The sequence below is a fragment of the Mya arenaria genome, chromosome 17 (genome assembly GCF_026914265.1).
Source record: "Mya arenaria isolate MELC-2E11 chromosome 17, ASM2691426v1".
In the NCBI taxonomy this organism is placed as follows: domain Eukaryota; kingdom Metazoa; phylum Mollusca; class Bivalvia; order Myida; family Myidae; genus Mya; species Mya arenaria.
Window position 1 is genome coordinate 49,370,620 of NC_069138.1, and position 24,346 is coordinate 49,394,965.

The 24,346-nt window shown below is 35.6% G+C and overlaps 1 protein-coding gene across 2 annotated transcripts; it reads right to left on the reverse strand.

Moving 5' to 3' along the window:
- Positions 1 to 763: 763 nt before the first annotated feature.
- LOC128224008 (uncharacterized) lies at positions 764 to 10,831 on the reverse strand. 2 transcript variants are annotated; one of them, XM_052933587.1, is made up of 5 exons: positions 10,649 to 10,831; positions 6,287 to 6,459; positions 5,374 to 5,445; positions 4,563 to 4,946; positions 764 to 2,995 (listed from the first exon to the last, which is right to left on the reverse strand). In XM_052933587.1, the coding sequence occupies exons 1-5, from the start codon at positions 10,659 to 10,661 to the stop codon at positions 2,747 to 2,749; spliced, it is 891 nt and encodes a 296-aa protein (XP_052789547.1). In that variant the 5' UTR covers positions 10,662 to 10,831; the 3' UTR covers positions 764 to 2,746. The 2 variants fall into 2 exon arrangements, with proteins under 2 accessions (XP_052789547.1, XP_052789548.1); XM_052933588.1 differs by lacking the exon at positions 10,649 to 10,831 and adding an exon at positions 8,409 to 8,613.
- Positions 10,832 to 24,346: the final 13,515 nt, after the last annotated feature.

Genomic DNA, 24,346 nt, shown 5'->3' on the forward strand with positions numbered 1-24,346 from the left:
AGCTGATACACATGCACTTCTATCTGGCCAACTAGAATCCACGCATAGAAAAACATTCGAATTCAACAGGTCTCGCATACATTTTCTCACAACAAGGCATCACTATGGTAATATTGGTTGTGTACCACCTTTCATTATCCTAAGCATGTGAAAGATACTGGTTGTGTGTCTCTTACCTTCGCACACTTAGCCCCACTTAAGCTACATACCACTCACAAAAAGTGATCGGTCAGTGTTTATTCTAAGAACTCATTTGGTTTGATTCCGGAAACATTTAACATGTTCTGGTGAATCATATACAACGAATTATAAATATTTTTTTTAAATGCATTCACTCCAAAAACTTCCAATTCATTCAATTCATGCCGTTCATAAAAACCGACACAGGATCATTGATTAAAATGGTTTCGCTAGCTTTATCCGTGCTGTCATTCTAAATGATTTTCATTTATTTACTTAAACTCATCGAGGGTTGAGCTTAAATCAGTGCAAATTACTTACCTTGAGCTATGCATTTAAAATTCGGCTTAATTTATCTCCCTTGTTCGTTATTTCAACATATAACAATTTGAATAACACTCCTTTAAGCCTTTTTATTCAGAATACGCAGTACTTATACTAGGAGAAAGATCACCTCAAATGATTCAACCTTTAAAAGATGTTCAATGTTAAAGGAATTGTTGTTCTAAATAATTTCCTTTAACACTTACGATACATTCGGTTTCGTATACATGTTTGTTGAACTTTTGTTTAATAAATAACAAACAAATATACTTCTTTATTAAAACAACATTAAACAGTTTAAACAATAGCACATGCATGCATTCGGAACATAGCTCAAGTTTTATAAAGCATGTTTAAATAGCACTGAAATTCCAAGCTTTTAGCGAGTCGAGTGAGCAGTGCGGCGATCGAATGTGATAGCGCCTTAATGCATTATAGGTGCATTCGCATTATGATGTGTTAAACTATGAGATGGTCGAGTTCGAAATAAGAATTTACAAAAAGGTGTGAAGTACCAAATCGGGACCGTATTCTTTTACTTCGGAATAGCGATTAATTCGGACAAGCGATAACTGTTTAAAGATTAAACAATAGGAAGGATTAAAAAGGAAGGATTTAAACTATATACCTAAATATATTTTAATCGGAAAATGGATGACATGTTAAGCCGACCAGTTATAAAGATGTGATACGAACACTGTTAAGCACACCTTATATCTGAATTAAATGTTCCTTTTTTCATTTTTTATTTTGCACACATAATTTGATCAAACTCTTATTGGCTTTCAATTATTCACGGCTCGCCAATTGTTTTTATATTTTCCTTCAAAAACTTGTGTAAGATGCTGTTGCATGTATGATATGTAGGATTCCACACAGAATATTAAACAAATCATTTGACTAAGATGTTTAAAGGCCTAGTTTAAGGAATGATTGGCATTATAATCCCCTGCTGTGCATCTCCTTATGGTCAATTTCTTGTGTATTCGTTAATTGGCTCAGGGCCATTTAGGGTCCATTTTTATAATAAAATATCCAAAACTGCACAGCAGGATACTCAGAATCGAGATCTGATAAGACGATTAGGCAATTATATTAAGATTTATTAACAGAAGTTGTGTACAAATACACTTTTTTGGGGGGGGGGGGGTGAGGGGGGGGGGGTCACTTATAGCAGGCTTAAACTAGGCCTTCAAGATAAATGTAAGTACGTTACACAAAAAAGAAATATTTACACAGAAAGTATATACAAATGCAGATCTATGTAATTGGCATCAACATTGTTTTTGGTTCGATTACTGCGATTGTTTCATATTTCGATTGTCTTCCGCGCATGCCCGCAATCTTATTTCAAATTATTGTGGGATCAATCTGTAAAAAGCTAGCTATAGGAACATATAAAAAAATACATGTAAGTCTGGACACATATACACCATAAACAATACCCTCATGATTTATGATTAAATTATAAATGAAATCAGACGTTTGCAAATAACTTTAATAAATTGTTAAAACAAAAAGTAGCGCGCCGATTTTGGTTGGTTTTTATCAATTTTATATATATATTATAAACATTTTTTAGACAATACTCATTCTTAGACGTAAAAATCAACATCAGTTAAACTTAAAAGCTTGAAATAAAAAAATAACACATAACAGCGACGACATACAGGTATTTACGAACACATGTTTAAAACACATAGCAATTATAGTCATGCGTTGAAATGACATACTTAACATATTCCGAATAAATAATATATTTCACACTCAAAAAGGGTACAATTGAAAGATCCATCATAATATTTTGTTTTAAGTTTTTGGTTTTTAACTCTTGGTTAATTTACAAAGAGTTTTTTTTTTGTATATCATTTAAGAGATAATTATTCACATCGGAAAATGCTAAATTTGTACAGTACAAATTTGGACATATCACGTAACAGCGCTTGAACATTTATAATGAAATTGTATACATATATGTTGACAAATATGTTTAGATATATAGTTATACGTTATGCAAATAAGGTAATTTTACATGGATGTTATATAGATATGCAGATCTATTCATTTGGCATCATTTTGTTTGAAAGACTAATAACAGATTTGCTCGTAAAATGATATTCTTTTAAACAATGTTATTTTTTAAATTATGAACATTAACACTTATTGGTATGTTTTAGTTATATCATTGTTATTGTATCATGTTACTGTGACAATTTGGCAAGAAACGAGCTTTGTGATTCGATCACTGTGGTTGTTTCTCATTCGGATCAGCTTCAGCGTATGGTGGAGGGCTAGAAGCCTGTCCAACTGGTTCCGCCATTGTTGGTGGAAAAGATACGCCAACTGAGTCAGTTGTTACACCAACAGCTTGTGGTAAAGGTGTAGCCATGTAATGAGGTCCGGCAGGATATGGCTGGTATTGAGGGTACTGCATCCCAGGGTTGGTAAACGGTTGCTGAGCACCCACTGCAGCATTTGTAAACTGTACACCCTGCAAAAATAAGCTGATTTGCATTCTGTGATTATTTCTATTCAACTTACACAACTACTGTGTATGTTATGCGTTCCAAGTTGATATTGAACTTATGTAATATTTATTACAAAGAAGTAGGTCAATATATGCACAAAAGTCAATTAAAGTCATATATGAAGCAGATTCGTCAATCACTTTTAGCAATACGACAGGTACCGCTATAAAAACTATAAGAAAGTATCTAGATAACCCACAAAGCGGCAAAACAAGGAAATTTGGCACTTGGTTTGGGATCAAGTTATTATGCCGATTATTCCTATTTGTTTATGTAACATATTCCTCAAACACATTGATTCCTGAATATCATCCCCAAGTGAAATGCATAACAAGTTATTGAGTAAACGTTTTCGATTTATATTGTGAATGACCCTAAATTTAATCTCACCGACTCCAAAATGCGTCTTTATTAAAAAATATACCAAGTTTCATCACATTAATGTATTGACAAACACAAGTATTGAGCAGCAAATATTGTTTCTATCTGTTAAAACAGCGACATTTACCATCTTAAACAAAAGTAGCTGAAAGCTAAGTCTACACATAAACCTCAAACACAACCAAATTTACACTATCCTAAATTCTCAATGTTTGTATATCCGCACTGTTACATAAAACTTATGTTTTGTATGAAACTATGCTCCATATATAGGTGACTTATAGGCCCGATGTGCCTGTTGTAAATGTAAAAATATTCATAATGAACTGTTAATATGCTATGAATACATGTCACTATGATAAACAATGTGTTTACTCTAGCTTCAGTTATAATTTAGAAACCATTTTTCTAATTTTTAGAAACAATGATCAAACGATTCATCTTATCTCGAGCTAATTTACCAGGAAGGTTTTTCTTCACAACAGGTTTCATAACGTTACATCGAGCATATTTAAAGTTATTTAGCTAAAAAGTTTGTTTCTTTTTCCCCATTTAATATCAGCGACCTTGAACTTGACCATACCGCATCCAAAAGCAATCACCACCTTACACTTGAATTTAGCTACATACACAAAAAGTGCTATCACTAAACTTAAGTTCTACAGCAATTGATTGGAAACATGTTTGTTTCTATATTTAACAACATTGACCTTTATCTTTAGCGCAATAGCCATAATTACAAATCAAATGTACTTCAGATCAGCTTGTTATAAACCAAGTATCAAATCTAAAGCCTTTAAAAATAATCCTATTCACTCAAGTCTTTTTCCGTAACAGTCACATTAAGCACTCCAATACCACAGTAATCGCAATGTTTATGTTTACATAAGCTACAAACATGCCTAATTTCAAGATAAGAAATAGACAATTTAGCGCCCGCTCGTACACCCGCGAGCCCGACCAACTACGTACATTTATCTTTTAACTAGGATATGTATTGAAAAACCTATTTAAAATGTCATGCTAAACAATACATGAAGGTTGTGAAATACTAGTAATACATTGTCGCAACATCAGAAGTTATTCAGTAAAGTAAAGAAAAACGGTTGTTCTTATGAATTGAGATTACGATCAAAATCAGGGACTTACGTTAACCGGAATACCGCCTCCGATCGTGGATATATGTTGATTCATCACGACTACTGTTTCAACGCTTTGCTGAGAGTGTTCCTTATCGACTTCATTCATGAAGCAACAACCGTACTTGTAGACAAGGCAAAGCGAGTAAAGGTTGAATATCGATAGGAAGAACGTGATAAGCAGAGACATTGCAAATACTGTGTCCAGCAAAGAAATGTCGTGATTAGGGTAGTAGTAGCTATAATTCTTGTTATAATTGTTGTCATATCTGGAACCTCTATAGTAATAGCTATCTCTAGATGCCACCCAATAGTACCAGCTGTACCCAAACATAACGATGTATCCAATGTTGCTCAAGAACATCCACACAATGACACCCCAATGTCCGATTGCCTGAAAAAGATGTTGCTCATAAACACGCAGTTTTACTTATAAATATTGCCGTTTCTAATTTAAACGAGTTTCCGTTCAGTTTCAATTCCAATTATGTTAACGAAACACTGTAATAGTATTACAGATCCGGTTTTGATTACTCTTATGACGTTTTAGTTCGGTTAAATGAACGTGAACTCGATGGAATAGATGAAGTCATTGACGCTGCCGATGATATTCAGTTATTTCATTGGATTATACGGATAAGCACTGCATAATCGAATGAAATTTTATTCTGTATTCGGTCAGTACACAGTATATCGTGAAGTCGTTAGGTATTCCAAACACAAATACATTAAGATTTTTGAACACATACGAGACTCATTACAAAAACATTTAATCCTTAACAAATGAACACATACAGCGATTTAAGACAAAATGTACTTACTTTCTCAGCCTTTGTGTTTCTTGAACAATCCGAGTAGCAGCAACAGTTGAAGTTTAACGGGCTCATAACACTCTGAAAGGTAAATAACCGTTAATTTTAGTGCATGCATTGTTTCATCACAACTCATGGCAGCCATTGCCTACCTAGGAGAGATTAGAATTGTAGTATTGTACATGTCTAGGATTCTTGAGGAAATTGAAACTAGTTATATCTAAGTAATGTTTTACATACGAAGGATGTTTGACATCATTTATCAGTAAAGCTGTTTTTATGAGTGCGTGGCCAATGTGTGATGTTTGTTTTATTCATTTTCGTTTTAGCCATTGCCTTGAGTCTCAAACAGGTTCATTGTTATAGAATAACGTATTTTTGCAAGGAAAACAAATCATTGCATTTGATGATGATTATCACATTTAATTGTAAAAAGGGACAATACACATGCTTCTATGTAGAGTTTTAAGCTTACTCTAAAACTATTTTAACTAGAAGGTGTATTATGAGAATAATTGCCTTCCAGGCAATAGCTCATACAATATAACGTCACTTATGGCCGCTTTTGAGGCGGATACTGAAGAAGTTTGCTAAAAAACTAAATGGATCTGAGCTGTAAAAATCTTCCTATCTCTTCAGGTGTGTAAGGAATTACGAGTGCCCACATTATAATTCCCAGTGCATACGATATGTCCGAACATCACGGTTTGATTCGAACGTATGCCCATAATGTAGATGGTTTCAATATTTTCACGGTACAAAACGTCTAGGTTCCACTGCAAATACATTCTTTAATCTGTTTATTCTATTGATAATCTGAATATGTTGGGCTCCGTAAGTATAGTTTGTACGTGGTAATTCCTTTTCACTGAGGTTTACAACTCAATGCTTACATTTAATTGTGCCTCGGTGAACTACTTACAAGGATTGCTGTGACCATCATGAAGATTCCAAACACATATTCTCCTATTGTCACAAAGGCCACGATACAAAACACGATGCTGAGGAGAGCTAGAATTCGTGTGGCCCATGCTGTGATACGGATACATCTCTTGGTGCGCTCAGCGGATCTCGTGCTTTGTGCACTTCCAGCAACTGAAATATTAAATTAACTGTAATATAAGTATAGGTTATCTAACAGTGTACAATACGGAGATGTATTTTGACTCGAATGCAGCTGGGTAAACCATATTAGACGAGCAGTTAAACTGTATATAAATGTGATACTTAACACGTTTTATGGTGTCGAACATTTATACAAAAGAATTAGTCTACCACTTCTTCGTCTAGAATAACTATGTTTCTATAGTGTTATGTTACATGAGATGTTTTTAACAATTTCGCTTGCTTGTCGTTAGGCTTAGAATATAGAAGCAAAAAGTTTGATGTTGATATACTATGAAAAATAGGACAATACCACTGGCTCAAACATTGTCCATGAAAATGAACAAGATTTGTCTAAAATGTTTTGAGTCTGAGCTTGTGTCTTTGTATAAATTAATGACAACACAATGCGTATGTCATGCCCAAAATCATTATTTAGGTATCACTACTAGTTTTAACTTCAAAGGTAGTAAGAGCTGGTACACTTACAATTATATCTGTTTAACCAGAATCTACACAGAGAGAAGCATACGGCTTTCAACAGATATTTGTAAGGCTCGAATACATTTTCCCACGATAAGGCATCACCATGGTGATATTGGTTGTGTAATACCTTCCATAATCCTAACCATGTGCAAGATATCGGTTGTGTGACTCTCATATACGCAAACCTATCCCATAGAAGGAAGAAAGATCACCCATAAACACACTATGTCAAACCTCTGTGTACATAGTATAGATATTAGTTCAAATGAGATTTTGCCATATTTAATAATTTTATTGCTGATGTTTTACAGACAAAATATTATGCCTTGAGTGTCAAATGATCTGCGCGTGTGGAATGTCTTTGTTGAACTGTACATACAGTTTCTCTCGTTGAGTGTTTGTTTAGTGTTTGTAAGCGAATTTATAATCGCATTCAGGCAAGGCCCATTCGTCGAGAGCTCCGATAAGAGTTTTAGTCATTTAATGTTTTGGGAGCATAGTGCATTGTGCATTATTGCTTGATATATCTTTAAATTACTGCATGGTTATCGCAACGTATTTGACCTGCCTTGTGAGTGCCTATAGTCTACCCCTAAAAGTTACTAAAGTCTTTATCAAGGGTATGATTTATTATTGTTCTTTATACTGGTCTGATTTTTTATGTGCTTCAAAAAATGAAATATCTACAATGACAAAAAAAACATAAATATTTTGGTATTGAATATTTATTAAATAGTGTGTAATAATAACAGTTTTCATACTTTAATTATTTACTGTTTTGAAATGTTTAACACAGTGATAACTCATTCTTAATACTGATTTATAGTCTTATCATCGAACAAATTAAAACCTCTTGTGGTGAATCAATAAAGAACAACTCATGGTTAAGGCCAACACAAATGAATTATTAGATATTCATTCATTTTAGAAGGGGACCAGGAGTGACATTTTATCCTCAAGATGACTGTTTCACCGCTGAACATGTGCTCATGCTCCTTTTAACGCATATGGGACTATATAATTACATGTATTTCTAGACGAGTCACAAACACGATCGTAACAATTCTCCTTTTTTTCCATGAGAATTTTACACCAAAACCGTAGGTATGAATAAAAGCCGTTCTCGGACAGAACCGTGCCGATCAGCAAATACAGAACCAAGTTCAATGGTGGTTTTAATTGAATCCAATACAATTTTAGGGCGGCGGAAAAGCGAGTGGACGGACAGGGATAAACATCCAGCAATAAATTTATAGTCGCCTAAAGTAAAAAACACAACTGAATTTACTCACAAAACTACCATTTTATTCAATTTATTGTTGTTTATCAAAATCGACACATGATTATTGATCAAAATGGTTTTCGAGCTATCATTTTAAATTAATTTCACTAATTTACTTAAACTTATATTGTAAACATCGATAGTTGAACTTATACCAGTGCAAATTACTTACCTTGAGTATGCATTTTAAACTCCCTTTCTCCTTAAAAAGTAAAGTTAGAATGATACTGCTTGATACCTATTGAAATAGTTTTCACAGAACTAAAACTATGTTCACCTCAAATGTTCCAACTACTAAAAATTGTTTAGTATGTTATGAATCTTTGTTTAGAATATATTCCTTCTACACGTAATCCGTCTGAAAAAGATGGCGTCAACACTTTAAACCTTGCGGATACAAATGTTAATTTATCCTCTCTTATCAGTAGCATGCGTTCAATAGTTAAATATAGTATTATCGGAAAATGGGTAACAGGTAAATCTTACTGGTTACGTTATTACGTGAAGGGCACGATAACACACCCTGGAATCTGATTTGATATATAATAGTACAAAAACGAATTATTGATGACGAAAGATATACACATTTCACTGCTTTGAAATTTAAACCAGCTCCAAATCAAACGTCAGCGCTGGGACACAATATCAACGACGTAATTTCGCTTTTTTCTAAACAATGTGATTTAATGATCTTTAAATTCAATTGTAGGCATAAAAACAAAACAAAAATAGTTGGTTTCAATATAAGATAGCAATATATTTCATCTCGTGAACACGAAAAGTAAATATTTCACTCATGGCTAATACATTAAAGTACGTGATAGCTATATTGAACCGAATTAAGATATTAGAATGCTATATGTTTAATAGTATTAGGCAAACACTGTTTGATGTTGCAATTTTTGAACCAAACTTTGAGCTCTTAACATCTCGTTAGCAAAAGCCTGTGGTAAAAATTAAAACAAAAACACACAAGAAGAAACAATGTTTTATTTAGTAAATATATGCTTTGTATTTGATTATATGTTGAGATATAATCACGTGAGTTTTTATCCAGCAAAACTTATAATTTAGTTATTTCTGGAACATCTTGTAACGTGTGAGAATAAAGACGCAATTGTAGATCCCTTCAGAGAAAAGCATGCTCAACTCTTAAGGGGTCGACTTGCCTTATTTACATGGCCCTGAACCTCAACGTAGTACTGGTTATGCCAATTTGCATAGTACCAATTATATGAGCGGACTATGAACGCATATTCAGCTACAACGGAACGTTTCATTACTTTCCGTTCCGAGAGGACACGACCCGAGTCTTCGTCTGGGAAACTCGTGGGTAAGGCAACTCCGATCCGGCAGTTGTCTTCATCCTACTGCTGCCACCATTTGTAACGTGCGAGGCCAAAGACGCAACAGATTTCGGTTGTTCGGTTAGCGCAGTGGTTAGCGCACTCGCTTCTCACCTAGTCGACCCGGGTTCGATTCCCGGCTTGGGCGCATGTGAGTCTGGTTTGTAGTCACCAAGCCGGACAAGTGGGTTTTCTCCGGGTTCTTCGGTTTCCCCCACAACACAAGACCACACTCTCGCGTAAAATCGTGCCAACGAGAGAGATTAATATAATGTTGTAATAACTTGTTTCACAATTGTTGTAAAATAAATATGCTTAAACTAACAGATTTCTTCAGAAAAAAAAAACATGCTCGACCCTGATGGGACTGAACCTCGACATGGAGAACTGGTTATGCCAGTGTGCATAATACAAAGTACATGAACGTGCTATGAACGCATTTCCACCTACAGAGGAACGTCACATCAATATGTGTTTACCATATTACATAGACTTACTTATATTACTAAAAGAATACTTGGGGCAACTTTATACTTTTTTTATAACTTTATAATGTACGCGCAAGACAAATGTTTTTATATAGTCTTTTATAATTCTTTGAAAGAATGGTTGTGTGCTTTATGTTGTATGTGAAGATTTGTTATTGTATTATATTGTACATAGATGAGACAGAATAAACTATAAATCCTTTATTTTGGTTAATCAGAATTACGAATTAAATCAGGTGAAGCGGTAGATGTAAACAGTGGGTGACAACGTTGGAGGGTAATTTACACATTGTGATATAGACCACTAAATAGATTGTTAGAGATTATTACTATGTACTTACACAACATAAATCGCATCTAATCACTTTTGTCATATGTACAAACTAACAATCTTTAATAGTTATTTTACCATTTACGTGATTTTTACTTCCTAATTTATCATTTGTATGTACATTTATCAATAGTCCCTCCGCCCCTCTTGATTAAATTGATAATTATAACCAAAACTGACTTTGTTAGACTCGAGAGTGGACCCTATTTAATTGGAATATATTTAAAGCTTAAGAAAGATTACATACCTTGTGAGAGCATTTCAAGTTCGGCGTAGATTATAACCTCGGTATGTAGTCCTTGTATTTAAAAATAAACTGTTTTTAACACTGATATCCTTAAATATTACTGTTGTAAAATTCTTAATAGATACTGTGTTAAATGAATTTATGCGAACTTAAATGATCTTGGTCGGAATTTTTGTTCTGAAGTTAAAGATACAGTTATGTGATCTCTCTTGTCAGGTGCATGTGATTCACGGCTTTATATGGTAATATCGGAAAATACCTCCGTAGCTTGAACTTGGTTACAGGTATGCAATTAGGTAGATAAGAAAGTATCACAAGCAGGATGTCTAATTTCTCTGTATCAGACGGTGTGATCGACTTCAAAATGCTATATGTCATACTTAAATGACACGGAATAAATTCGAACGAGCCCCTTTTTAATCATTAAGATATTACTTCATGTCATCTTTGTTACAGGTATACAATTTGGTATATAAGAAAGTATCACCAGCAGGATGTTTAATTTCTCTGTATCAGACGATGTGATCGAATTCAAAAAGCTATATGTAATACGCAAATGACATGGAATATATTCGAACGACCCCCTTTTAATAATTAAGATATTACTTCAGGTCATCTTGGTTACAGGTTTACAATTAGGTAGATTAGATAGTTTCACCAGCAGGATGTCTTAATATACTGTATCAGACGAAATGATCGACTTTAAAAAAGGTATTTGTAATACTTTAATGACATGAACTATATTCGAACGAGCCCTTTCTTGATCAATAAGATATTACTTTATGTCATCTTTAACGTTTAAAATCATAAAACGATAAAACAATATTTTTAGGCATCCATGCTTGGGACTAGAGGTGGGTTAATGGCGGCTTCACAACAGGTTTGGCGTTCATCATTATACAAAACAAAAATAATTAGTAAGGGGAATGTGGTTACTTAAACAGTATTATTTTTATCACAAAACAAATTCACTCGGCGAATACAAATGTGGGACCACGTACACCATGATGACCACACTGGCCACAGTACTCACTGATATCTGGACATGTGTCCGGACATGATGAAGCACTTGTTCCTCTACGTTTGCGCTTCTTTTCATTTTGCCACAAAGGAGAAAACCTGTTAGAAGTGCTGGCCATTGTGACATTTCCGGTTCCGCTTTCAGTAAAGTTGTGATAAATTTTAGGAAAGAAAAACTAATATTTACAATGTGAATTGTGGATTTAAATGGTCAATTTTTGGATATTATTACTAAGATAAGTTTTTGCTACACACCGAAGAAACGTTCTTAAAAAAGGGATTAATTGGAGCAAGTTATTTGATAAAACGTTGATGGCTCATTGTGTAAATATGATAACAAAGACATATTGTTGAGCAGTTGTCATAGTAGCCTATGCTTATGTTTATACACGAAGACTTGCCTAGGGGCCACGCTCCTCGGTTCTCTTGATAGCCCCAGGGCATGATTAAATAGAGGGACATCAATCAATTGTACATCTAACATAACGGGACAATAGTGTATTCAAGATGTCAACCGATGAAACGGATCTTAAAGTACTGGTAAACGAAAGCATATTGCGCATTAAACGTGAACGGACTGCTAGCCAGTGCAACAGCATCTTCGAGGATGACGCTTCGTTCGAGGACCCTGATGTTGATTTATCACAGCCCCCGCTTCCCCAGCAGTTCTTTCAGGAACTTGATTACAAACTCGCTAGATTGTGTTGTGAGGATTATATACGTGAACTATTAAGATTATGCTGCAATGATTATACAAAGATTGATGAGTACAGGCATCGGCTTGCGGATAGAGCACGTGCACTTCCGGATTGCCCGCGCACCCGCCTTGTAAACCGTAGGAACTCGTCGCAAGCCACCAGGGAAAAGAAATACGCCAATGACTGCTATGTGATAAATGCATACTTATGCGGAGAACAAACAAAAGAAATTTCTGAGATATTTGCAAGCGCTGGAAATGACACTATAATCTTGTGTAATGACTGTCCATCGCCGAAAGAAAGCATCGTCCAACCTGACTTATTTGTACTCATTGCAAATATGAATTCTGAAATTCTCAAGATATCGGCACAACAAGCTAAAGACTCAGTGCTTGTCGCAGCTACTCAAACTGACATGGCACAGATAGCGAATAATTACAGAGTGCTTAACGGAACGTTTAGAAGTGTACTTGCGAGGCTACCGGAAGCAACCGCTACTTCCGAAATCAGTAAGCTTCAGACTGAGGTGAAGCGTCTTGGCTCGTCCATAGCGACCGTAAATCAACGACTTGTCGACGGTGCTTGGAATAAAACCGATGATACATCCGTGAGCTATAGTGGTCACGATGCAGGAGCTGACGCTGTTCAGCCAAAAACATACGCCGATGCTATTACGCTGGGAAGTGATGTGCGCTCTAGAAAGCAGGACATGCATACATGTATAACTTCAGATAACTCCAAAATGACGACACTAATCGCACAGGACAATACGAAATCATTGCCGTCAACAAAGCGACCGGGAGCAGCGCCCTTAAAAGGCTCTATACAGCCCGAATCGTACGCCGATGCCATTACGCTCGAAAGTGCCCTGCGCGTACCAGGAAACACGTAAGGCTACAACTACGTTAGACCCACAAGACTACACGAAACCGTCGTCACCCGAGAAGCATCATGAAGCAGCGCCTGCACAACGTTCTAAAAAAGAAAACGAGCATTCAAACGTCGATGCAACAAATAGACGTGAAAAGTACAGTGCACATTCGAGACAGGAAGAACCCGTAGAAGACGAGTGCCAGAAGGAAATGAACTTCAGTGACGAAAATATGAATAAGTTCATATCTGTGCGAAGGCGGCGTAATGTGTCATATTTCATTGGTAACATTGATCGTGACGTTGTAGAAAAGGACATATACGAATACTTTAAACAAAACAATGTGTATCTTTCGTACGCCCGGGTTTTCCACGGTAAATCAGGCTCATCGGCAAAGTTAAACGTACCGGAGGAACTTGAGCCAATCATAGACGATGACAGGTTTTGGCCGGACGGGATTACCTACCGGAAGTGGGTTACTAAGGAGGAGTGGGATGAACAGCGACAGTCCTCGCGAGTGGCCTCTAGACGTGAGCGCCGTGACAGACGGTACCAACACAAGAAGCGGGGCTTCGCGGCGACGCGTAACGATTACGAAAGGGATTACAGGCTCGACACGGGAAACGACGTTCGCTACAATAGTGACGACCAGAATAGCACACGTTGGGACCAGCGTAGCGAAACCCGGGAATCAGACGATAATTGGGACCCAACGGGCGATTATTGGAGGTCACAAGAAGCCCGGGACGACTGTTTTGAGAGATACCGATACTAATCGTGGTTTCTTAATTTGATGTTAACGTTGCCTATCACACCTAAACATGATGGCTAAGTTTATCATTTTGTATGCAATAGTTATGATAGTTAATATGTTATGTTGGAACTGCCGTGGCATTATGTCCTCGGCATACCCGCTTTCTGAAATGTTTGACAAAAATGACATTGATATTTGTTTAATCACTGAGCATAAGTTACTTCAACGATCTGCATCTTTTTTCGACTCGATACATCACAACTATAATTCGTTCGTAACTGTTGATAAAAGTACAGATCAGTATGGACCCTTAAAATGTGGAAAATCTGGGGTTGCAATAGTGTGTAAAAAATCTCTCTCATATTGTATAGAAACTATTATGAGTGATAGAATTATTGGCATAGAAGTTAAGTGTACTAATTCGACCCCATTGTATATATTTTGTGCGTATTTACCAGCATGTAACGATTTAGATCTTTATCAGTTTGAACTGAGTAATTTAGAGTCATTATTATCGCATTATACCAAGGTGGGGAACGTTATTGCCGCAGGTGACTTTAACGGACATTATCTAACGAATGGATATAAAGGGAACGGTAAATCACGGCTTCTTACAAATTTCATTGCCAAGAACAATCTTTTATCTGTTCAACTATCATGTAGCAAAGGGGATGCTTACACATTTGTGCCCAACCAGTCTACATTGGACTATATTTTCATTGAGGGAACATTCTTAGAAAATGTCAAATCATTCCAAATAACGAATAGTGCTGAGATAATGACGTCCGACCACTTACCGATGATAATGAAATTTGCCATTAAGCCGCGACTGCAGGAGATAAGGCTGAACAGGTCGGGCATAGCATGGAACAAATGTACAAATGAAAATATTGAACGCTATAATTGTGCAATTCAAGATGGCCTTAAGTGTATCTTAGACACAGAAATCGACAATTGCAAACCGGACTTCTTAAACGCACTTATCACTGACACGTTACATACGGCATCGTCTTGTCTACCAGTCAGCAAATTTAATAAGCGTGCGAAACCGTATTGGGATCATGAAGTAAAAGCCTCTCACACCGCTGCGCGAGGATTACGAAGAATCTGGATGGCAGCAGGGCGACTAAGAGGTAACGAGTACGATACCTATCGTGAATATAAGCAGGCTAAATCAAAGTTCAGGAACATTCAGAGACAAAAACAAAGAGAAAGTGAAAACAAATACTTAGATGAACTGAATCGCACCGCAGAGCTTGACTATAGACAGTTCTGGAAAACATTAAAGAGTAAGAGTGGGAAAAATACTGAAATTTGTAACGAACTGATATTTGATGATGTGAAATATTCTGATGAAAATGTCGTTAAAGGCTTCCAAAAATATTTTGAAAATGTGTTCGATCACAACTATCATCTTTCGCGTAAAGATGAAGCAATAAATATGCGTGTACAAGACTTTGCTAGCAATGACAGTCGCCAAGACATAATGCTGTTGTGCGAAATACTACCAGTTGAGGTCGAATCAGTTGTAAAAACGCTTAAGAAGCAAAAATCACCAGGAATCGACAATATACTAAATGAACATGTCATACACGGAGGGAAAATGTTACAAACCGCCCTCTTGAAGCTGTTTAACTCAGCCCTGCGTAACGAAACAATACCTGAGACGTGGAAGACAAGTATTATAATAGCTCTTTATAAGGGAAAAGGAAAAGCAAAGAATGACCCCAACAGCTTCCGGCCAGTGTCGCTATTGCCTTGTTTTTGTAAAATCTTTGAACGAATCTTATTGAACAGAATAAATAACCACATCAAAATGCATCGCCTACAATTTCCGTCGCCACAGCAACAGGGTTTTCAGACAGGACTCAGCTGTCTCACAACCGCCTTCAACTTCCAGGAAACAGTCTACACGCAGATAGAAACCGGAAGTAACGTGTACACGGCGTGTTTAGACCAGAAAGCCGTGTTTGATTCTGTATGGCACACCGGTTTGTTTTACAAACTCGGTCAGTTAGGACTGACTGAAAAATTTCTACGGATCATTATGAGCACGTATGACAATCTGAAATGTGTGGTACGCACAAACGGACTGAACTCAGATATCATTAACGTTAGCAGATCAGTACGCCAAGGAGGAGTACTTTCGACATTTCTCTATCTTGTTTAAGTCGATCAGTTGTTATTGGACTTAGAGAATAGCAATAGCGGTTGCACGGTGATGTCCGTAAAGGCGGGAAACCCATCATTCGCAGACGACATTGTGCTAGTCGCTGTAGCCCCCCTCTTTCTTCAGATTATGATCGACATTGTTTACAAGTATTGTAAAACTTGGAAGATGGACATTAGTGTTGCCAAATCGAATATCATCGTATTTTCAAAGCGCAGGTCCATACCTGTCGCAGGGATCATATACGGAGACAAATTATTACAACAAGTAAATAACGTGAACCACTTGGGTATAAGGCATGACTCGAATTTGAACTATACCATGCGGATACAAGATAGGATACAAAAGGCCAGAAACGCCTTTTTCTCTATGGCAGCTCAAGGTGTCAACCCGTATGGTGCAAACCCCTTAGTTTGTGTCAATTTGTTTTCAAAGATAGTAAAACCAATTGTATTATATGGATCTGAGCTATGGTGTAATTTAACTAACCACAACGTGTACTTGATTGACAAATTCCAACATTTCATTGTTAAGAAAATACAGGGATTCCATGTTCGTACAAGGTCAGATATGTGTGAATCAATGGTTGGGTTGCACAAACTTAGTTGTGATGTTACTGTAAGGAAGCTTATGTTTCTACACAAACTTCTAAGCCTAGATTGTAAATGCACCTGTCGTAACATTTTTATTCGACGATACTTGTTATTTCTATCATGTAGTACAAACGTGCGGTACGGATTCGTACCCGATAAATGTAACATTCTTTGCCAACTTGGCCTCCATTCTCTTATTAATAATGTTCTCATCAATCCTTCTTCGTTACCTACCAAGTTGTTGTGGAAAAGGACTGTCAGACAGCTTGTGTACTCGGTGGGAGCTCACAGTTGGAAACATAGGGTAATGACGGACTCCGACTTTGCCTACTTCAGGGTACTACAGCCTACCATCACTCCATCTATTGTATACAAAGTGTGGAACAGGGCTGATCATAGGAACATGATGCATGCGGTTGCGAAAATATGGTGCCGTGGAAATCAATGGACGGACTTGGTCGTCTGTGAACGCTGCAACCTCCAGATATCGGACATAATTGTGCATGTTATTAGCGAATGCAAATCGACAGCCTTATTGGGGTCTCAACTACTGAGCGACAGTTTGTTTTGTGGCAGTGACTTTGTATCAGGGTTATTGAACTTGAGCCAAACTATGTTTGCGTTAAGGCTCATGGGTGCTCCGATACAGCCATTACTTGAAGATGACGCGAACATGACATTCTTACTGATATCATTTCAGTACATCTCCAAATGTGTTCATGGAGTTTAAGTTGAATATGACACATATGTGACTCAATGAAGAGTACATATGGTAGACTAATCACCCTAATTGGGCACATGTTGTACATATTTGTAATGCTCCATTATAATTTTGAATATTGACTTTTCTATGTGTATATAAAATGCATATCTCCTGCAAGGAGGAAATAAAGATATTGAATTGAATTGACATCGACTTTTACCTCCATTATTGTATATAATTAACTTATAATGTCTTAGATTGATATTGGCGTCACAAGCAGCTAGCAAAAAGCTGTTGATTTTAAACGTTAAATGCAAAGCAATCGGGGAAATGCCTTTCATGCACAGCAGAAACCCTGTATGCGACCACCCCGTGTTCACGACCAACCCGCTAATGAGGCCGACTTTTTTCATAAGCGATCTTTTTTCTCTTTATTTCAATGGTCGTTAACCCCGAGTTTTCATGTTACTTAAATTGAATTTTGATATTCAAGGCATGAAAAGACAGATGTCAGTGATTCTTACAGGAAAAAAATCGGATAGACGTTCATAGCAATTTTCAAGGTGAACAATCAAAATTGATGGGAACATGAAATGACAACAAACTGTTGTTTGCCTTTTTGGCTTTCACCCAAAAACTAAATTCGATTTGAGTGTGAGTTTACCCATCGTAGTCAAGTAAACGAAAAATAAATGCACAACTGGTTTTCAGGTAAATTTAAAAATACTACTTAAAACTTACACTAAAGAGGTTAATACACGGCGTTTTTTTAAATACTTAAAACTTACATAAGTATTAAAGGGGTAGATACACGGTGTAGTTCGACTACGTCTCGGGCCATTATCAGTTACTCGGGCCAAATATCATTCAACGGCCCGGCTACGCCGTGGATTGACCTCTAAACCCATCAATAGTTTAATTATTCCCTTCCATAATTGTTAAATAAGTATTCACCCAGTGCCATTTAATCGGGTTTATTTTAAATCTTTTTGCTTCTGAACTTGTTTCTGTAGCTTTTCGCATAAATAGTTCAATATAATTTAAGAAAACCTTACAGTAGTTATTTCTCAATCTGTAAAAGAACGTCCAGACATTACCGGTAACAGTTTATCACATGACGTCATTAAACGCGGGAAAATATCATTTCAAAGGTGATACGTTTTAACACTTTATTTAACTTAAAATTGAAAGGCTTTAATGCTAGCCATACATTTAAAGACACATTATGTTTCAGTGATGTATTTTTTTTTTTAGTCCATTCAAACTCTCTTCACCTTTTTCACGTTTTTAACCAAAAAAGAATGCCTTTATCGCAATTAGAAATTGCAACAAACCCGAAAGTTACATTTAGTATAATCTAAATTTACGTCGCACAATATCACGTGGCTTTCTGTATACCTGATGGTTTGCATTTTTTAACTAAGACGTTTTGACTTTAAATAGTATTCCCGATAATTCATCTGAAAACACTTATTTCATCAATATTTTACTCGAAATTGGAGAAATAATATGTTATAGTATTAAAATGTATGTTGGTTGTGGCGGGGAGCAAAACCAGGCCGGAAAAGTCGAGAAACCATAACAGCATTTGAATCACTAGACCGTCACGACTTCATAAAAGACAAATATTTTAATCATACATTGATAAAACCACGTGATGATGTTAATCCACCTATTATGCAAATAAAATGCATTTACGCTTATATGAAATATATGTGGTCTTACAAAACGATATTTGAGCAAAGCTCAACATTTGCTGAAGGGTTCCATCTTTTGTAGACTATGAGTGGAAAAGGATTTTGCTCCCCCTCCAATGGGGGAATTATGTACGCCATGATTTTATGAAAGGGTATCATCTTACAAACATTTGAAGACAGGTTTACGCCTTGACGGTTGGGGCGTTTGGAAGTTACAGCATCTAAAGTCCTTTACCAGTTAATTCGGAACTTTCGAACATAGCTTTCACTTGTTAAATACTGTCATTTTGTAAAAGAAGGTGTAGAAAACGGTTTAATTCAATATTATGTTATGTGATTTTACACACCAAGAGTTTTTCAGCTGAAACCAAAGATGTTAACTGGCTTACTATACTGTAATTTACGTTACTTCATCAGAAAGAATGATGGCTGTTTATACAAATTAAACAAAGTATGGCTACAATGAGCATTTATTGTCATTTTGCAATCCTATCTACACAGTCATCCTTGTTTATGGCAGGCACAAAAGCAAATCACAAATATTATTCAGAGAAACAATAACATTTGCTTATGGAAAAAAATACGTTACAAACAATTTTTAATGTAAAAAACACTAGTTTTGTTAACGTCACACTTTTCACTTTACAATTCTAATCTGTTATGCAAGATTAAATTGCAAAAACAAAATGAACGACCTTTAAATTTAGATTAAATATATATATATGACAAAAATACTCATCTACAAATAAAATACTTAACTTCAAATTTCAATTACATGACTTGACATTTTGACTCAAGTAGTAATAAAATAACACTCCTTAATAGTTTATGTTTAACTTAATAGACTAGAAATATTACCTACATTCTGAAGTGGGAATACTATTGCATCTGTCAATTGTTATTTACGTTACCAGTGTTAACAATAATAACATTCACCTTGCAACGGACCATATAGTTTAAATTGTACACAATCTGTTAAAAATCACAGTCTTAAAACTTGATGTACACTCTCGTGTGTTCGTTTACATGTAGTTATCTAACATTACATTAAAACAACTTGACATTTGTTAACACTAAGTGTCATGTACGTGACAAATTGTAATGATAATACATCTAACCAATTTGTGTATTGCCTACACGTTTTGAAATCATACATTATAATTAAATTTTGAAAAATGAATCTGCAACCAATGAAGTCAAGTAACCTCAGTAAATCTTCTAAATACTTTTAAAGATTAACTCTTACTCCAAAGTATGATTTACCTAAAAAGTACAATTGTTTAAATAAACAAAAAATGATAAATAAATGCCGAATACAATTGTTCTTATGAAGGATGCCGAGTGTTATTTGAAACTAATGTGCAGGCAACATGGTATTTCTACCTTATGAGACGAAAATAAATCTCAGTAAACCTTTAGTACTCACCAATCTCAGAAAACTGCGTGTTAAGATATGAAACACACTGCTACAATATTTTTATCAGTAAATAATATTTTCCAAAAATGCATTATTGCGTAAGTTACAAAAGTAAAAGGTTTTTCACTCAAAATTTATGTTCACTTTAACCGATATGCTCGTAATATAGCAGCAACCTGATCTAGTCTGTATCAGATGCACCTTCAAATACAATGTCAGTCATATTATCATGCTTCACTTCCTCATCGTCCTTTTTCGAGTCACTGTAATTTTCTGCTTCCCTAGTACACAAACTTTTTATAATTTCTTGTGAAACAATCTTACCCCATGTCCACACATTTTTTTATACTACTTGGCACTTTTATCCGACCACTTCATTTTCAATCTCAAAGTCATAGTGGGTAATTTTCATGGAATTATTTCCAGAGGTACAGGTGGTAGTTGACCTTGATGATCATGCATTTTAAGGGGTGCTATACAACTCATGTTGTTATACGAGTCAAGAGAGAACCTTGAGAACCTAGGTTCTTTTTTGCAGAATGTATCATACCTCAATTTGTCAACCTGTGTATATTTTGGTTTACCATTCAGCAGACAAAGCATTCGATTCCGTCAAGAAGCAATCTCATTCATAAGAGGTTCGATCGTGATAAATCTGTGTGGAACGCATAGCATCATCACTCTGGTGAACGAGAATGTCAAGAATGTAACCAAGTTTAGACAGTGAAGCCATATGGAAATGGTAATAGTCCTTTTCTAGGATTTAAGGGGGCGCCATTGTTGTATCACACCTTCTGAAGCTATGAATGGCTAATATTACTGAGCAAATATCTTCTCCTTTGTTTTGACAATTTTCATTTCCAAACAAAAATCGCCGCTTGCTACCAACACAAGTATGAAAAAAAGCTGAAATACCTCGCTCAAACCACTAGGACATCTTGAGATCTAACAATGAACGTTTTAATGCCTGCCTTTTGTTAGGATGAAAACAAAGTTCACAAGAATGTCAAGATGTTTGACAATTTTCTTTTTTTTCTTGCAATCGAATCATCTGGTGTATTGAATTATATGCTGGCATTTATTGAAAATTGCGAAACTTTATTGTATTTGTAGGCGACAAGGGTTTGATGAAAACAAAGCCTACTTGTGAAATATTTCACCAGTGACACCATCAAGAGTACACTGCTCGTGTATGAGTCTAGCCCGTGGTCACTAATGCGTCCCGGACGGGTTCGACGCTCGGCTTGGAAGAATGTAAGTATATAAATAACTTGACGAACCTTCGCCAGTTTATAATGAAGGAGCGGAAACTGTATATAGAGTCTTCTATCCAAGGGTCATAGGTCTAGAGAGACGGAGACGACATGGCTGGTTTTCGAACCCGACCGAGCAAATTTGGTTATGGATTTGATGCATGTTTATAGAGTTATCGACTGGAAAATATCGATGTTAGGTATTTTCCACAATCAAAGGGCGATAACTCTCGAATTACCCGAGCGGTATGAATAGTTATTACGCCTATACCTACAAAACGGATTCCTTATAGAGGTAGTTTGAGGTAGTTTGTTGACGCTGGTTTAGTCTGTAACAAGGGAACGCACAACTATACAATACATTTATGCAACATTGAATAATCTATATTTGAATTCACTTTGAGCTGCTAAAATATCTCGTCTAGTGAAAGTAATTACAAACAAGAGCGCCGCGGAGCGACCATTAGTGTCCGCCAGTTGTAGTTGTTTTTACAGTTGAGCACTAAAAAAATCTACGATAATATAAGCTGGAATTATGGACCAGTTGAACATGTGTCTTGCAACTTGTGCACAATTTAGCCGACGTCAGCGACGACACATTTTCAGAATACTTTGTATCAAGCTTACAATGTGTCTGTAATAAGCATCATACCACAAAACCAGATGTATAAAAGAGAATTGTATGGTTTGTTTCTCTTTTGCATCCGATATATTATCGTATTATAGTATTTCATTTCGCGAGTTTCATAGAAAACCATATTTTCACACGTGGCTTCAATATAGTTGTTCTATGATCACGAGTCTTACACTGAAATAAACAATTTTTCAGCTTCATTAATGTTATTTTTCGGATTTTTTTTATTATTTTTATTATTTTCTTAATGACCCCCTTTTTGAAAAGTGTGTTATTCACGCCGATACCCGTGGGCCGCCCCTCACGCAAAATTATAGGTGATGACGTAGCTGTTATTTTTCTATTTCCGGTTTGCTGAGAAAAAGTTATCGGATATACTTTTAAATAGTTTATTATTTGCTCGTTTTTAGTGCAAAGATTTTATAACAACAATTAATAAAGTTTTTTTTAGTGCAAATATGTTCTAAAATCAGAACAAAACGAAATCACTTTTATTTTAAACGGGGCATGGCTGCATAGCCAAATTACTCCGCCGCCATTTATTGAATACAACTTTGACAGGTCGAACGTGCTTGCAAAACAATTGTGGATTTTCATTGACTATAAAACATTTTTCTTCGTATAAGTGTGTGTTTTATGATACATGGCATCTCACTGTGTCAGAGACAAGTCTGTTTCGCTTGAAGACAGACCGTTTTCCAGGTAAATGGGTTAAGATCACGCTAGGTTGTTGCCACATTTGAGACGTGGGTAGGGTAAAATATCAGTTAATCTGTTAATTGTTGTGTGAATTTTCCGGGAAGTTCGTATTACGTAGAACAACGACAAACAGTTACAAAATGTATTGGAACGGTGATATCATATACATTCTATTTATGTTCGAGCAGTTGTTTTCGTCTCTAATTTGTTTGGTATGAAGCAGCAGTCAGAACAGTCAGCTTCAAAGTTTAAAAAAATGATTGAAAAACGGGATTACATTTTTTCTATTAACGGTCAGTTGCTAATATCAAAATAAAGTTTTATAAACTTACAGGGGCGTTGCTTGACGAAAATATACCACTTTAGCTGTATATCCAAATTTAAAAAGCTGTTGTGTATTTTCCTTTCCTATAATAATTTTATGTTTAAAGGTAATATGTAATTAAATAAAAAAACATTTGCTTTTTAAAACACCGCGTTAGCTGAATGTTTAAATTTTAAATATATATTTTACAAGGTATAAGCAATAATGACATGCATGCTTCTTGAACCACTTATGACTTTTGCTTCATAGATTAAATTGATAACGCTGTGTGTGATACAGAGGAAACATCGATGATATGTTTTAAATAATCAACATTGCTAAATACAACAGCTCTTATTACGTTTTACTAAAACAGGTGTTTTTTAATGGTTGAAACATCATAATTATAGAAGGTATTTTCTGCGCAAAAAATCAATCAAGACATACTCAAGAATTTCTATAACTATTTTTCAATGTGAAAATTATTCACTAAATTAACAAAAGAAATAAAAGTAAAATAATTATCTGCGAAAATAACATAATCATCCGACAACAATAACATTACCCTCTTATATAAGTGTAAAATTTGCTACCGTAATGCATGTATGAGATCATGTCAACTTAATATTGATGCATGTTTGTCATATAATATATTTTGCAAATTGTACCACATGGGTCTATGACCTTCTGGGAAAAGAGAAATAAACTTGTAAAACTTGTATCATGAAGAGTTACAAGGTGGCCATGGATAGTTACAAGAGGGTAATGTTATAGTTGATATTTTTATCTGGTGATTTTAATAGCCGTGTAGGCAACAAATGCGATTTTATTACACATGTAGTCTGTGTGCACAAAAGAAGTCTTATAAAGATTTACTTCGTAAAA

Bases quoted from the DNA above. Each gene is read 5' to 3' on its own strand.
- LOC128224008 (XM_052933587.1), bottom strand. The intron at 4,947-5,373 runs GTAAGTACATTT...CATCTTTTTCAG, and splicing joins GAAACACAAAGGCTGAGAAA to GCAATCGGACATTGGGGTGT. The intron at 2,996-4,562 runs GTAAGTCCCTGA...TTATTTTTGCAG, and splicing joins GAGGCGGTATTCCGGTTAAC to GGTGTACAGTTTACAAATGC.